At 40.0% G+C, this 16,784-nt stretch overlaps 1 protein-coding gene across 1 annotated transcript in view; it reads right to left on the bottom strand.

Moving 5' to 3' along the window:
- XKR4 (XK related 4) overlaps positions 1-16,784 on the bottom strand; it is a 127,026-nt gene that overhangs the window by 20,837 nt on the left and 89,405 nt on the right. Inside the window, exon 2 of the mRNA XM_048508457.1 lies at positions 11,483-11,682. Within this exon, the coding sequence (XP_048364414.1) occupies positions 11,483-11,682 (200 nt within the window). The remainder of the gene's footprint in view (positions 1-11,482; positions 11,683-16,784) is intronic.

The raw sequence follows: 16,784 nt of genomic DNA, 5'->3' as shown, positions 1-16,784 counted from the left end.
AAGAGTTTGAAAAGAGCATTGTTCTTCCTCTTAGATAATTGCAAATCTGAAGTAATGTCACTGAATTAAATAGAGCTAGCCAGGTGCATAAAAATCCAAAGAATATGACTTCATAATGGTCTCAGAGTCTTTCTTCACTTTCTGTTTTCACAGTCATTATTGTGGTGCAGCTTCCTAGAGGATGTGTGGTTCCAAGTTATTTCCCTCCCCAAAGAATCTTTACAATAAAGAGTCACACATCTCTTAAAACTCGAGTCAGTGCTAATGGAAAAGAAAATTATTTCTTCTGCATAGATGGCAAAGAAAAAGAGAAGAGAAAATTAAATACTTCCAGTTTAGAGACAATATAGATATCTGAGAATGATTTGGAGATTGAGCTGATTATAATACAAAGCATTTCTTTTAGGTTGCGAATATACCCAAGTTGACGTCAAACTCAAAACTAGCTGTTTTGGGTCAGGTCAGAATATCAGAAATGACCCCAAACTATTCTGAAATTCCAGAACTGATGATAATTTATCTCCTGAAATTTCAGGAATGTTTTGGGTTTAAAACCTACCAGGCGTTGCCTTAAGTCTGATGTGACTTGACAGCAAAAAGGGAGAACCATGTGCCACCATCAGATGACATGCGCCACCATCAGCATGCTTCCTTCCTCTCCTTTCCATCTCGCTCCTGCTACCTTGGGGGCAGGAAATGCACCAAAATTTTGGGTTGGGTTATTAAGAATTTGATTTTAGGTGTCAAAATCCCCAAACCCCTAAACTATCTGAGAATAATTACCATTCCACATTGAAAATTTGCTATACCAAAATACGGCTCTTAAAAAAAACCCAAATTAAAACTTTTGGGGTGGAAGTGCATACCCCCAATCACTATGGCCAGCCAGTCTGGTAGAAAGTTAATGGCTAACACTCAGTGGCAACTAAGTGTCAAACCCATGTGTTACATGGCAACTACTAGGACTGCTTTATAAGGATAAAAACAGCATGGAAAGAAGGGTGTCCTTGCCACTTTTCTCTGATGCCATTTTCTTGCTGGAAAAGTTACCATTGGCTGCTTATATGTCAACTCCAGCAAGAAAATAGCTATACATTTTCTGCAGCTGAGGAAAAAGCGGCTCAGGGGTAATACTTTTTAGGAGGAAAACTGCAGGGGACAAAAGGGTTACGAACTACCTCACTACCCATGATGTGTTTTTAAGTGACCTCCAGTGACAACAAAAGAAACAGCTTGACCCCAAGGCAGAGGAATCCCTGTCTCCTTACTGACTTACATCTATTGGAGGCAGTTAGATTATGGGCTGATTCATTCTGCTTCATGCATGCAGGCTGCTCATGAATGTTCAGTAGCAGTTAAAATGACTATACTTGAAGGAAGAGCAATACCCATTCTTTACAATGCAATTTCACAATGCTGTGTGAACCAGTCATCTTCCCTAGCTGCTTCCGACAAATGCTTGCTGAAAGAGGCACAGAGTTCTCCTTCTTTGATCTGCCATATAGTGGCTCCAGCCATCTGTTGATTTCTACTCCAACTAACTGGTTACAGCCTGCATCTTGACTGTATTCTTGCAAGTACTACAATGACCAAGAAAATTCTGCATCAGTAAGCAGTTATCAATTTTAAATCATTTGGATTGCTTCCTTTCTTCCGGGCAGCAAATGCTGTAAAACTCCTCATACCTTTCCTGTCAGTTATTTTTAGTACCTCTAAAAATGAGGCAACTTAAGTAAGGTCATTGGTTGCCAAAAAGATCAAACCAACTGTAATACATTGGATTTTGAAATTTCATTTGGTTCCCATGCATTTATTTTTCAGAATTGGCATTTTTTAAAAATAGCTTCATTCAGCACACTTGAAATGGGGAAAAAAAACTAGTAGTCATTTTTGTGCCTAAACCAGAGCTTGTAAAGTTGGAAAGAAGTTGGGAGTGGACAGAAGACAGAAACTGATACTTAAAGCAACATGCAAAGTGATGGCAAATGTTGCTTGTTTTTAAACCACTGTTTAACTGTTGCTGCTTGATATTGTAATTGGTAGATATTCTCCTGCCTCACACTGGAAATAATTGGGGTAAATTAAATAATTTCTTCCAGATATTTTGCAACATAATCTGTGAATTAAATTCCCAATGTTGGTCTCTATTTCTTCCCCACATTTATAAATCTAGGGGTAACAGTCCGGGAGCAGGGGGAGATGTGGGGAGACACATAAAATGGTTGAGAACAGAGATAGTAACTGTTGAGAGAAATCTTGCCAACAGAACATTTTAGCTGGGTATTAAAATCCTGCACATGGTCACAGATGCAACTCGAGGATTGAGTCTTAGTCTATGTTTGTAATCCGCAGCCACTGAATGAGGGGACCACTGGATTCAGAAGGATGTGGTCTGATGTGTGGGCGTTTTGCATATTTTGTCTGTTTACACTTTGCTTGCTTGTTTGGTTAAATTAGAGAAGTTATATGTTTTGGGTTCCTGTTTGAGAGGAAAGGGGAATAATAATTAGGTAAATTAATAAGGTGTTGTGACAGGGTCTCCATTAGATTCTAGACACTGCCACAGATATGGACAACAACATCCAAAATTATCAGGAATGATGGAAAATGAATTCTTGGGTCATGATGATATATCCAAAATAATGCCAGGTATGTGTACTGTATGCAGCTTTTCAAAGTAATGCTGCAAAACTGGATTGAGTGTTCACGGTTTGGAACTTTTGGCACCTTTGCTAGGAATAGATATGAGAAATCCTCAATTTTTATCTAGTAAGGGTCTCAAATCTGAAGTTTAGTTACTAATTAATTCTAGTCCTATTTATGTGTCTGAAGTCAGTCTCTTGAGCAATCAACTCTGCAATCCTCCCCCACAGCAGAAATAACTTTTACTGTGCAACGGATCATCATGTGGACAATAAGAGCAAACCAGAAAAGGCTGCCAGAGACAAAAGCTGGAATAGTTTCCAAATACTTAATGGTTCAGATGGTGCACTTCATTAGCACAGAGATATAACATTCCATTCAGACAGATGCATATTTTAAGCACAATCAAGAGTTCTAAATTTAAATTTGTTAAATGGGCAGCTAAATGGAGCCTGAAACCTTAACATCCCATTTGTCTTTTACAAAGTGAGTGTTCTTATTTTCTCAGGAGCTCAGTTTTATTAGAATGACTGATGGACTTGAAAGCTCCATGTTTCAAACAACAGTTATAAGAATATCATTAAGAACACAGCAGCTAGGGCAGCCAAAAATATGTCAGTGAGAACTGCATTAGTCCATTACAGATCTAGATGGAGCACTTTTCAAAGAAATGGTATGTGCTTACATATATATATATAATCCTCTCACAAACTGTAAAAGGATTGAGATTCAGAAAGAAGCCAATTGTTGCAAAATTCCTTGGATTTAAAGGGTGTCCTAAACATGGTTATTTCAATACTCGGTAAGTATTTTGAGTAATATATTCTCCTGCTCATCTATCATTTTAAATTAACAGCATGATGGAAGTATCACTCTATTTTATCTTTCCTCTATAGAACGGAAGGAGTTTTATGGAGTATTCCCAGCCGCCCCCCTCCCCAATCTAGCCAGTTCCCAACTGCTTAGTAGGAGCAAACTGGCCGTCCTGTGCTGGCTGCCGCTCGGGACAATTCCATCTCTTACTCCTCCTTCCAAGAGCACCCAGTTCACTTACCACGAGGCCGGAGGCTGGTGCTTGTCCAGAGGCTGTTTGGCGTGGCGAAGGAAAGCATAGGAAATGGCAAGAGTGATGGGAGCTCTGGGTGAACTCTCCACTCCGTGGCTCCCTAAGACCATATAGATTGGGCTGGCAGCCCTGGGAGGGGCTGTGGGGAAGAAGGGCCAAGAGAGGGAGGGGCAAGCCAGGGGCAGCCCTGGGAAACCGGCAATAATGGTGAGGATGGTGGGTGGAAGACAGCCAGCAGCAAGACTGCCCCTGTCATGTCAGGATGGCTGAGGCTTGCTGGCCTTGGTGTTTCAAGAGAAAGTGGTGGTAAGGTGGCAGAAAGGGAACAAGTCAACTCCATTTTACAAAATTATTATTATTATTTAAAAAGCCATTAAAAATTAGCTATAAACAGAATAAAATCTATCCATAAAACAGAAGTAGACATTAAAAAAATGAGAAGAGAAAAACATGGGTAACATATGTGTTTTAGGTCGTTTATGCATGCACTACTTGCCTCTTTGCTTTGCAGTGTAGTCTTCTCACAGCTTTTTGTTTGCACAGGGATCATTCTCCTGTGAAATGTTCCTAGCCAAGCCAAGCCACCATTTTGCCTGCCCTCTGCTTCCCCATGGTTTTCGTGCATCCCCCATTTGGGGAGGTTGTCTGCTGCTTTTTTCCTTCTGCTATCTTTGGTCTAGTGGTTAGTTTGCTAGACGATGTAATTTCTTATCCATTTCATTGGGTCTATAGCTGGAGTGATAGACCTTCAGCATAGACAAAAGCAAAAATCCTTCTGATCTTTCTTAAATGGAGGCCCAAAAAGTGGGAGGAACTGTTATGGCATCGGTGGGGGAGCCCAAAGAGAAGCACAAAAATCTGAAGAAGGCTAAATGCATGCTAATCTTCTTCGCTTTTCCTGGGAAGGGAGAGCAAAAGTCACACTTAGCTTTCGGAAACAGCAGGGATTCTCTGCTCTAAAGGCAGGGTGACTGACAAAAAGGGGGAAATGTGTACTTAACTAAGAATCAAACCTTAAGGAAATGTATGCTCAGTGCAAAGGAGCCCACAAGGACACAAATGGCCTTAGTTTGACACCTAAAAGAAAGCAAAGTAGGTGCCAGACAAAAGGGGGAGGCCATTCCAAAAGCAAAGTGCCACTGCGGAAAATGCTGTCTCTAGCTATCCCCTCCTTCACCTATGAATTTTAAAGTGCATATGTCCTTCGTATCTGAAATCTCATATCTGAACAACAGGGAGGGCTAACGTTATCGACACGTGGAAAGAGATCCCAAAATGGCAGTTTAGAGGGGGAAAAGGGAGATCTATTAATAGATTCACCTTGATATTAAACAGGGTCCTGTGTTAAGTCTTAGTTGGTAGCAAAGAACTGAAAAACAAAGAATTGTTGATCAGACAAAAAACAGGTGTAATGTTTTGATGTGCACACCCCTACCTGAATCATCATGGCCCTTCAAACAGAATAATTTAGAAGTACTAAATATTCAATGTAGTAGCTAAAGATATATCCCCTAAATGTTAGATTAAAGAGCAATAATAAGATGAAGTAAAATTCTGTGCTCATACTTCCTCTGTATTTATCTCTGGCATGCCACTTTGCATCCAAAATCAGAATACAACAGAAAGCAAGAAAACACCATACTTCAGAAATGCTTCAAATGGACATAACAATAGAGCGGTTAGGGAAGTGGATGGATTTGAGCTGATCTTAAAGCTCAATAATGCCTCATTGTCGTGTTAAATTAGTAATTTCCACAAAAACAGAAGTTGGGGTTTAGTCTGTTTTCCTAAGGACTGATGTCTGAGAACACCCTGTAGTTCTTCAATGGGGAAGCTAATGCGTTGTAACTGCCCTTTCTTCTATTCTTTTTTAAAGTTGGGTCTGTCATTGAAAACAACAGATGGGGTTGATCCTTTGTGAGTCCTGGCAGAGATTACGCTCTGTTGAAACTTCTCTGAAGACCCTTTTAGTTTTGTTAATCCAAGTCAACCAGTTTGGAGACTGTGGGTGAATGAGTATTTCCCACTCAAAAATGATTATCATGGAAACATGTGAGCATCTCAGAACTTTCACTGAAATAATTTAAGTGTAACCAAAATAGCAGAACAAACACAAGGTGACAATACTTTACCATGTACTTCATTAGGATAATGTCATATAATGGGAAGACAGGTGATTTTAGAAACTATAGAAAACGTCACCCAAAGTTCATTTTTATTACCAGCTTTAATAGCAAAGTCGATAAGGGGATATGATTTTTAAAAAGTGAAAATAAAGTCAATTTCCCAAGTCCGAAATAGTTTAATTTAGTTTAAAATTGAAATAATTAAATTTGAGCCTAATCAAAGACATTTAATGGATGATAAAATATTTCATTTTGCTTCCCTCCCTTGAAAATGTATCAGTTTTTCTGTTAAAGCTACATATGTTTGTACGTAATTCAAATCGGCTCATTTTAGTTTTCATTTGTTTTCTTATGTTAAATTCTGCTTCATTGTGGCATTTTAGAAGAATGTGGCTAGATTAAGCCAAGGTCAGATATGGTATTATAAAAAATATCGCTTGACTCCTCTATTATGAAGAAATCCTACTGCTTTTCACTTACATCATACATTTGTTTCTGAATAAATAACTAGGTTCAGGGTCTCTAATGTAGATGTCTGCTTCCTAAACTTCTCAGAAGCAAAGAACAAAATGCCAAATGTTTATTGTCATGCTGCAATTCTCTAAAGTAAATTAAAAGGATATGTATTGATCACTGAAACATTCAGCACACCATAGCATGTCCTTTTCTGAGTTGTCAGTTAGCTAAAAAGCAACCCTACAGGCTATACTGCGAAATTTAAAAATAAAATTGGTTGTAACAGAGCAATACATTGCAGCTGCAAGAAATTACAGTTCATTCACACAGCTCTGTGATGTTACTGTCAACTTCCTAAATATTGTATTAAGAACTGTGCTGAATTTTCAAGTTGTTTAATTCCTTGGTAAAACTTTGGCCCTTCAACAGGAAAGAATTTTGACAAAGGGCTTTTGTGCTTCTCGTCCAACAGTGTGCTTTGCAGTGGGTTTTTCCCATGGTTAGTCATTTGCAGGTTAGTCTCCTGCTGTGAAGCATCCCCCAGCTGTGACAGTCAGCCCTTTTGTCTGCCCCCCACTTTCTTGTTCTACCTCTGCCGGAGGAACTAATGTTGGGCCGGCAGTGAAAGTCAGGAAGAAAGAGAAAACCAGGGGAAACCCTTTCGCTTTCCCTGTGGAGCGGGGGTGGGGGTGGGTGGGGGTAATTGCTTTACCAAGTTTTGGAAACCCCGACAAGAATTGAATCTGAGGAGCAGTGAGTTCAGAAATGTGCACGTCTAAATCAATCCTGAAGGGAATAAATGCTCGATTTGAAGCAGACCACAAATGTATTTATGGTCAAAGTAAATGGGGACTGAAAAATAAGAAGGTTTATTTAGAACACATTTCTTTCTCTACTTCTCTGACCTGCAAGTCTTGAGTAATATCAACAAATCGCGACTAAGAATTATAAGAAATAAAGAGGCCAAAGAGGCCAGGTTACACCATATCAGAGAAGATAGCTTGTCACAGGATGCCAAACTCTCGTGGCCAAGAATCCATTTAAAGTTTAGTAACTAAAGGGGAAGCTCATTTCACTGGCACATAAGAAGTTTAATTCATTTCTCTCTAGCTTCCCTATAACACAGACATTCAAACAGCACACACTTCACAGATTCTATGATCCCACAAATGCCTAAACAGCTCTGGAAAGGACACTGACTTTTAGTCACAGAAAGGCAGCCCAGTCACTGAATTGCCATTTCTTAAAACATAGGTGCTCCTTTTATAATTCTGATAATGGTGACTAAAGGCATTACACAAGCATTAAAAAACATAGATAACATGGGTCTCCTAAATTCTGTATTCCTCCAGGGGAACTAGAGTTGCCAATCTCCAGGTTGGATCTGGAGATCACCTGGAATTATAATTGCTCTCCATATAACAAAGATTAGCTCGCTGAATAAAATGGCTGTTTTTGGAGACCGGCCTGTACGGCATTATGTGTTGCTGAAGTTGCTTTCTTCCTCAAACCAAGGTTCCACTGCCAAATCTCCATGAATTTCCCAGTGTGAACCCTAAGGGGGAACTGGTCTCTGTAGCTGGGAGATTTGTTGTGATTGCTGGAACAATCTTGGAAAATCCATGATGGGGTTAAAAAACACGTTATTAAACAAAATGCCTGAATATGAGATTTGGGAATAAAAACAAATCATATATACATTGAGGAAAAATTACTCAATTTTCTTGAACAAGGATTATTTGAAGATTATAATAACAAGAGCTGGAGATCAAATTTTCCAATTTCTACAACACTCTCAGCAAGAGCAATTTAATTTAAATAATTATAGTACCCAGGATCATCAAAAAGAAATTTCTCATCCCAACTATAGAGCGCAAACCTGTATATATTCACACTGTAACCAGAATACGCTGTAGAATCTTCAGAAATGGAGAAAAGTTCAATATGAAAATTTATATGCTGATGATGTGGTGTTGACAATTTCTAACTCCCAATATTGTCAATGCAAAATATATTAGGAAAAAAAATGAAAAATTGTTTCCTTTTCAGGATCAACAGGAAGAAGATGAATATAATCTTGAGATTTTTAACAAAGCATGAAGAAGATATTTAAAAGATTACGAGTATGTTGTAATGTCAAATCTAATTAAATATACAGGAATAAATTTGACTAGGCAAAATGACACATTATTCAAAGACAACAGTAAAATAACATGGATAAAGGCATGCAAAGATGGTCTAACCAGGGGCATAGCCATAAAAAATTGCACCCAGGGCAAATAACTGAAAATGTGCCCCCCCTTTCTTGCTCTTGAGTCATATATTTCTTAGTCTGGTGGCAGTGGGGGGGGGGGGCACTCTGGTTGTCCTGCCTAGCTGAGGTAGCTGCAGGAGAAGAGAAAGGATAAAATACCACTTTGAGATTAACAGAGAGGAAGGAAATCAAGAAATTTGCAGAAGTTTTCAAATATGCTAACACACTGAAAATTAATTGCTGTACCCATGTGCTTTCAAATTCCATAGGCTTTCCCTCCTCACTGTGTTAATTATTTGAACGTGCACATTGAATAAACATGTCTTCATCATATCAAGAGATTCAGCATGGTTTAGCGGTTAAGGGTTAGATTTGGAACTGGGAAACCCAGGTTCAAATCCCCTGTCTGCCATAGAAACATGGTAGGTAATCTTGGGCCTGTCACACACTCTCAGTCTTGACTGAACTCCAAGGAGACCTCCAAGGAATATTAGAGTCATGAAGAAAAGGCAGGCAATGGAAAGCCACCTCTGAAAACCCTGCAGAGTCGCCATAAATCAGTTGTGATTTGACAGCAAAACACGCATACACAGCTGTGCCAATTTAGGAGCAGGAAGAAATAACTTTTCCAAAGTGTTTCTCTCAGATCAGGAGCATTAGAAAAGGAGAATGAGAAGAAGCCGTATTAAATACTGCTACCGTGTTTCCCCGAATATAAGACAGTGTCTTATATTAATATTTGCTCCCAAAGATGTGCTATGTCTTATTTTCAGGGGATGTCTTATTTTTCCTGTGTTCTGTTCGTCGGGCATGCTTCCAAACAAAAACTTTCCTATGTCTTACTTTCTGGGGATGCCTTATATTTCGCACTTCAGCAAAACCTCTACTATGTCTTATTTTTCGGGGATGTCTTATATTAGGGGAAACAGGGTAAGAGCAGCCCCCGCCCAGTATAAAATGGCACTGTAACTTGTAAGAACCTCCACTATGAACAAATAAAATGACTCTCCTTGATGAAGAATCTTCTGTAACTAGAAAACGTGCATTCTTCCAACATCAGAAATTAATCCAACAAGTGGCTGGAACGAGTGGAGAGAAATCACTTATTTTCTGCATTGTTTTAAGATAGGTCCACACTAGGAACCTTTATTTGGTATTATTCCACTTTATCTTTGCTTCAAGGGACTGCAGTTTAGCCTTGAACCTTCTAAGGGTCCCTGAAATCCCCCACAGAACTACCGTTCCTAGAAGTGCAGTAAACTTTACTGGCCACTGTGTTATCCTGTGGAACTGCCATAGGAACTCAAGTTTATGTGCCAAATGAACATTGTGGGAAAGGGGCTTTTCTCTAAGATGTATTGGTAGATTTATTTCTCATACTACTACTACTACTACTACTACTACTACTACTACTACTACTACTACTACTACTACTACTACCACCACCACTACCGCCTTTAACCCAGTGCTGGGATTCAAATAATTTAACAACTGGTTCCAGTAGTGGGATTCAAACAATGTAACAATTGGTTGTTTACAAGCACCGTTTTAAAAACCGGTTCTGCCGAAGTAGTACGAACCTGCTGAATCCCACCATTGCCTTAACCAAAGGACTATCTTTTTCTTGTTTGCACACTGTGTGCCTACCATTGTATAAATCAGGAGTGGACTAGAGAAGGTGTGGGATGGTGTGCTTGGAGGAAGGAGAGGGGAGACAGTTGGGTTATGTTACTGTTTGTTCATAGTGTTGAGCTGAATGTGTCCTGCCCCCCCTTCTTTCCACTTTCTAGATTTTAATTAGCTGCCTTATTCTCTCCTGTTGCTGCTGATTTTCTGATCCAGAGTGGGAAGGGAAGAAAAATTAGAGGGGTGGAAAAAAACTTTTAAAAAGATGTCCATGTTTCTTTCTTCAGATGTTGCCAATTTTTATACAAGAAAACCCCCTGAAGGAATGGTAGAAGCAGATGAACAAGTTCATATAGAATGACAAAAAGCCAAGAGTCAGATTTAAAGTATTACCATGAGAAAAAGAGAGGAGAACTAGCAGCAACCAATATTAAACTAAAATTATCTATGAACTATGAACTAAATTATATTATCAAGCAACTGGTCTGGTCTGGACTGTGGACTGGATTAAAAATCCAGATCAAAGAATACAATTAAAAATGGCAGAGTTTAAAAAAGGGTTTACACTTTCTTTGGCCACACAAATAAGAGCTTCAGACAGCAGCTATAAAATAAATCTGTCCCATATGCTCTATTTTGGGGGTGCTTCCAATTCAAATCTATGATGAATCTTAACCCACAGATTTCAGTGTGTTTATGTTAACATAACTCTGAATAGTACTGCATCACAGATTCAAAACCAAGGCAAAAAATATGACATTTTGTCTAATTTTTATAGCAATCCTTGCACTACAATGCTTCCCTTTATGTTACCATTAGTAGGGCCTATGCCTTCATTTCTGAAATTATTTTCAGCTGATTAACTGAGCTGACATGTCACTCTGAACTTGAATTCTATGTAGGTCAGGGGAAAAAATTAAAATGCCCCTCAGTTTACTCCAGAAATCATCCAGGGGGGCTAGATTAATGTTTCACATGCTCACAGAAAATTAGTGCAGACTCCATATTGGGACATTATATTTGAACAGAGCATGTGCATTCCAAACAAATCAAATACAAGGCATATTAAATCCATGCTGACAGAAACTACCATATACACCTTCTCTTTATCTGTCACCTCACACCACAGTCACATGTTATGAACAAAGAAGCCCTGCTCTGTCCTACCCAGGCTCTGCACAGGAAATCTCCAACAACCTCCTAAGAGCTGACAACCCTAAGGACAACATGGATGGTATTAGATTTTATATAGACAAAATATTTATAAATATGTTTAAAATGTTAGAATACAATAAATGAATCCTTACTTACCTTGAAGGGCCTGAAGAGTACGTGTCTGAACAACAATGCAAAGTTGTAGAACTAGCTGTGGAGCACTTTCCAGGAATGTGGCAAGCAAATGCAGCATACTCACATCTGCATACTCATAGACCATTTTCCAGTAAAAACGCCATCTGTCATTGTCTCCACTTTGTCGACTACGGATGCCCAAGTATATAGTGTGGAAATATCTAGAAAAAATATATATACATATGTATGCGTGTTAAAAAGCAAAATTCTAGAAACCAGAGCTGCTTTCCCTAAAGCATACTACATACATTTCAAAAACAAACAGCAGACTTTAAATATTTTGTATTACTGCGTATCATTAATATTCAAAAGCATGGAGTATATTTCATACACAATCAGCTTCATTTGACTATCATTTAAATGAGTATATTAAGGGCTGTCAGCTTTTATCAGATTCATAGCATGACATGAGTGGAGCTGCTGCAACTCTGTTCTTCTGTTGGCACCCATAGCCACCCTTCCCCCAAGTCTGCAGAATCAAAGAGAACTCCACTTTTCCTCCATAACTTATGGTAAAACTGGTAGGTGAGGGAACAACCAGTGAAGGAAAAATAATAAACTAAGTATAATGGGTACATCGTCCACTATTGCTTCAGAACATATAACAAACCAGACTGTCACTGTAATCCTAAACAGAGTTACACACTTTAAAATCACTGAAGTCGAACCCCATTGGGAAATTCCTGAAGCTTTAGGATCAGAGCCTGGGGAAAATGGAGTTTGGAAAAAGAGTAAGTTCAACAGAGATGTGATTACTTTCTAAAGCTTTTGTTTTCTCCTGTGGAACTGAGCTTTGCAGTTTGGAGATCAGTTATAATTTTGGGAGATCTCCAGGCCCCTCCTGAAGATTGGCAAGCATAATTGTACCATAGATTCAGAAAAATGTAATAATTAAACATTTAAGGCTTACCAATTTAACCCTTCAGCAAATTATACAATGAGACAATGAGCAATGTAGGTCTAGGTCTACCATCATCAAATCACCTAAAATGTAATTTCAATATTCTACTGTTGCAATGCTAAGCAATGATATACTCTTTTAAATCTGTTTAGCTCAATGGCTTAAAATTGTGTAATTCTGCTTAGGATGATTTTGCTTACTAATTTGGGGGGAGGGCAGTGGCATAACTAGGCAAACTGAAGCCCTGGGCAAAACCTGAGTTTGATGCCCCCCCAGGAGCATGCCCAATGCAATGCGCACCCCCCCCGTGTAGCTACGCCCAGTGGCGTATCTAGGCAAACTGGAGTTTGGCGCCCCCCATGGGCGCCCTCCCCCACTGTGACCAAGCAATGATTTTTACACCAGGTTTTTTCAAAGTCACCATCACATTATAGAACATGCCCCAACTCACAAATCTGAGCACAGCAATAAACCATGCCACACAGCAGAAATAATTTTTTGAAAACATTTTCAAAATGCTTTCAAAATGTTTTATTACTGCTATGAAAACATTTTATGGTGTTGTATCCAGTACCCCAAATTGGGGGAAACAGCATCACTTTCAATGTTTCAAAGGAGAATCTGGGCTCCCTAGTTTAAACAAGTGATGCTGGAATCCACCCCCAAACAGCATCGTGATTCTTTCAATGAGATGTTTAAACTAGGGGAGCCCAGAATATCTCACACAATCCCACCTTAAAGGGAGAATCTGGGGGTTCCCCAGTTTAAACAACATTGGAAGTAATGCTATTTTAGGGGACTTGATTCTCCCCTCATCCTGAAACAGCATCACTTGCAATGTTGTTTAAACTGGGGACCTCAGATTCTCCCTTTAAATCCATGTCAAAGGCGGGGGGGATTTAAAAGGAAAATCTGGGGAATTTGGAAGGTGCCTGCTGGCAGGGGTGCAATTGTTAAGCTAGCAGCACCAAACTTTCAGGGTATATTTAGGAGACTCCCCTAATGATACCACCCAGGTTTGGTGAAGTTTGGTTCGGGGGTCCAAAGTTATGGACCCTCAAGGGTGTCTAAGCAACCCCATCTTTATCTGTTAGCTCCCATTGGAAACAATGGATGATAGGGCACCCCCTTTGGGAGTCCATAGCTTTGGACCCCTGGACCAAACTTTACAAAACCTGGGTGGTATCAGTAAAAGATTCTCCTGATGATACCTCCCAGGTTTGGTGAAGTTTGGTTCAGGGGATCCAAAGTTATCGACCCTCAAAGGTGTAGCTTCATCTCCTATTAGCTCCCATTGGAGACAATGGGGGATGGGGCACCCCCTTTGGGAGTCCACAACTTTGGACTCCCTGAACCAAACCTCACCAAACCTGGGTGATAGCATCAGGAGAGTCTCCCAAAACATCCCTGAAATTTTGGTGCTGCTAGCCTAAAAACTGCGTCCTCTGCAGGCCAAAAATGGAAAAACACTGAAAATACAAAAAATCCCAGAAACAAACCTGCCCCCTCCCCCCCAGGGCTGCGCCCAGGGCAACTGCCCACTTTGCCCAATGGGAGGAATGCCTCTGGGGGAGGGGACAGCAATTTTGGAGAAAAATGTGCCATCTAATATTTAGTGTACCATTTTAGAATTTTACTTTAAAAATAATAAATTATAATACATGTATTCACACAGAAATCTTTTAACAATGTCCATGTTTTTATACTCCAAATATTTTCTATTTCCAGCTGCTTTAGACATCAGAAGAGAGTTGTTTTAAGCTGGCTATTTAACATCACAAAAAGTGATGTATAAAAGTAGTAATGGAAAGTATGGTTTGTGCAAATTTCAAGGGGGAGCAATCTAAGTAGGTCTATTCAGAATTAAGTCTGATGTTATTCAATGCAGCTTACTCTGAGAAAAGTGTTTTTATTTTAGAATTTCAGTCTCATTCAATATGGAATGGTTATGTGATGGAGCTTATCTTTTTGAAACAATAGTAAAGCAATGACTGAACTAATGTTTTCAATTCTTTTTTGTTATTGTTTAACAATGTACAAATTATCTCTGACATATCTATATCATATATATTGTAAACTCTGAATGCAACAAGACTGGTATAGCAAAATACTGGAAAACAACACGGTTAAGGAAATTAGGGGATTTATGTTGGTTAAATGTTCACAATAAATTTTACAATGAAAGAGATGTATGGACTTCTGCTATCTATATACATAAAAAGCTAACAGTGACTTTGTTAGTCATGCCCTTACTTGCAGCTTGAAACAGCTGGGACGGATCACCCCAAATTTTTCACATGATCGTCCTAAGCTGTTAGCTTGGGCAGGTAATCAGACAACTAGGCTCAAATGCTTGAAAGTCCATACCTGAGCCAGGTAAAACGTCTTTTTCCTGGCGCACCAGGCCATGAAGCTGGCTGTGTTTAACTGTCACCCTTAGAATGTTTGTGCAGCATTTCTGTGGCCTGAGGGCTTGGTATGCCCTTACAATGTTTGTGCAGATGGCCAGAGATGAGCATTGAAAACAGTAAATAGGTAATACTGTTAGGTAATACGAGTGGAAGTGAAACACCTACACACTTTGCCATGTGAGACGTCAGGTGGGGTTCCCCCCCCCCACATGCAGGTAACTTTCACTCTCTGTGCCTCACCCACTACTATCACACATACTCTCATACACATCCAGCTCATCCTCACACACCTCACTCTGCCCTCCCTCACACCCAACCACCACTTACCCACTTCCTCACCCACATTCGCCACAGCTCTCTTTTACTAAAAGCGAGCTGGAGTTTGCCTTTTTCTTCTAAGAAAATAAGCGGGATGAGGGCGAACCAACACTACTGGCTCCGCTTCTTTTGCACATGACCCTTTAAGAACCCAGTGAGCTGGCCTCAATCTGAACGCCTCACCACCCTGCCTCTGCTGCCTGACTGGGATAGCCTCCCTGCCCCAGTTCTGCCTTACCCAAGCCATGACTGTGCGTGTCAACCAGCCTCATGGACAGTGGGATTCGCACTCTGGACAGTTCCATTGTGGAATGGAAAGGGTTACCTTATACTAAAAAAAGAAGACACCACCATATAACAATGTGAATTGAAAAGGGAAAGAGGGATTCCACTTGACCACCCCAAAAGGGTATGATGCGGATCATTGGACCTGTATGGACATCTGTGTGGGTTGCAGACTGTGATGAGAAGGACAACTGCCACAGCAGGGTCTTTAGATGCCTCCCCCCCTTTTTTAGATTTTTCTGCAAACCTGACGCATTTTCCACATTTGTCAAAAAAAGCCATCTTGACTGTTCACAGCTCTGATCTCCATTTTTAAGTATGCCACTGCTGGGTTAACTAATAGAATATATAATTAGGAGCATGCAATACCTTTGTGGATAGTCTGCCCTTCCATACCTCTGCTGCTGCTGGGCCCAGAGTGGCTTCCAATATTTGTGCATAGTGCAGTTCCCTGCCTCTCCTACCATCACAACTGGTGTGTATCTCCTGGCCTCCACTGCAAGACCCACAGCAGCTACCAGCCTACACTGCCAGTCCACAGTAGATTCCTACTGTCACCAGGTCCATTGTCACCAGGTTTTTGCTGCTGGGCCTGCATGGCTGTTTGAACCCCCACTATTGCCACCACTAGACTCAGCATAGCTACTGATCTTTGCTGCCAACAGAAGAAGAGGCAGGTGCCTTTAAGTATCCACAAATGGGGCCCCAGTTCGCTGCTAGAATATATGATGATTACCAATTTTGACAAGCGTTATAAAGTAATAAACAATCATCCTTGTTTACATTGCAATTTATTTACAAATTATAAACAGGACTAAATCCTAAATCTAAGAAAAAGTCTGGATTTCTAATACAAGAAATTGGATTAAAAATGTTGTGGACTTTCGGTTTAGACATGACAAAAATGGTCATTCTCAGACTTACTCAAGGATCTGAAGCTCCAGCCAGTGGTTCTGAGTGGGCCACATGCCTCCCCAGATTAAGGGGAGAGCCAGAGGAAGTCACATAGACTCCAAAGACAGCCTCCCCTGGTTGAGATCACACAGGAAGAAAATGTTTACCAGAGTGATTTGTTGGGTTAGAGAAGTTGGAGTCATTAGCACCATTACCATTTTTCTGTCAGTTTTCACCCTCCCTAAGGAAGACTACATCCAAGTCATGCACCACTGAAGGAATGAAGACAAAAACAGAGACCAAATAAGAGAAGACCAAAATCTGTTGTGGATGAGCCCAGTAAAAATCAGAAGATCTCTTTAAAAAGTACAACTTGTAATAAAGAATTTACCTAATAACATCTAAGGGAACAGTTGAATTGGTGATAAAAGTCAGCTAAGCAGACTAGAATCAA

The sequence above is a fragment of the Sphaerodactylus townsendi genome, linkage group LG09 (assembly GCF_021028975.2).
Source record: "Sphaerodactylus townsendi isolate TG3544 linkage group LG09, MPM_Stown_v2.3, whole genome shotgun sequence".
NCBI classification, from domain to species: domain Eukaryota; kingdom Metazoa; phylum Chordata; class Lepidosauria; order Squamata; family Sphaerodactylidae; genus Sphaerodactylus; species Sphaerodactylus townsendi.
The sequence above is the reverse complement of the archived record's forward strand: the minus strand, read 5'-3'. Positions and strand labels throughout refer to the sequence as shown.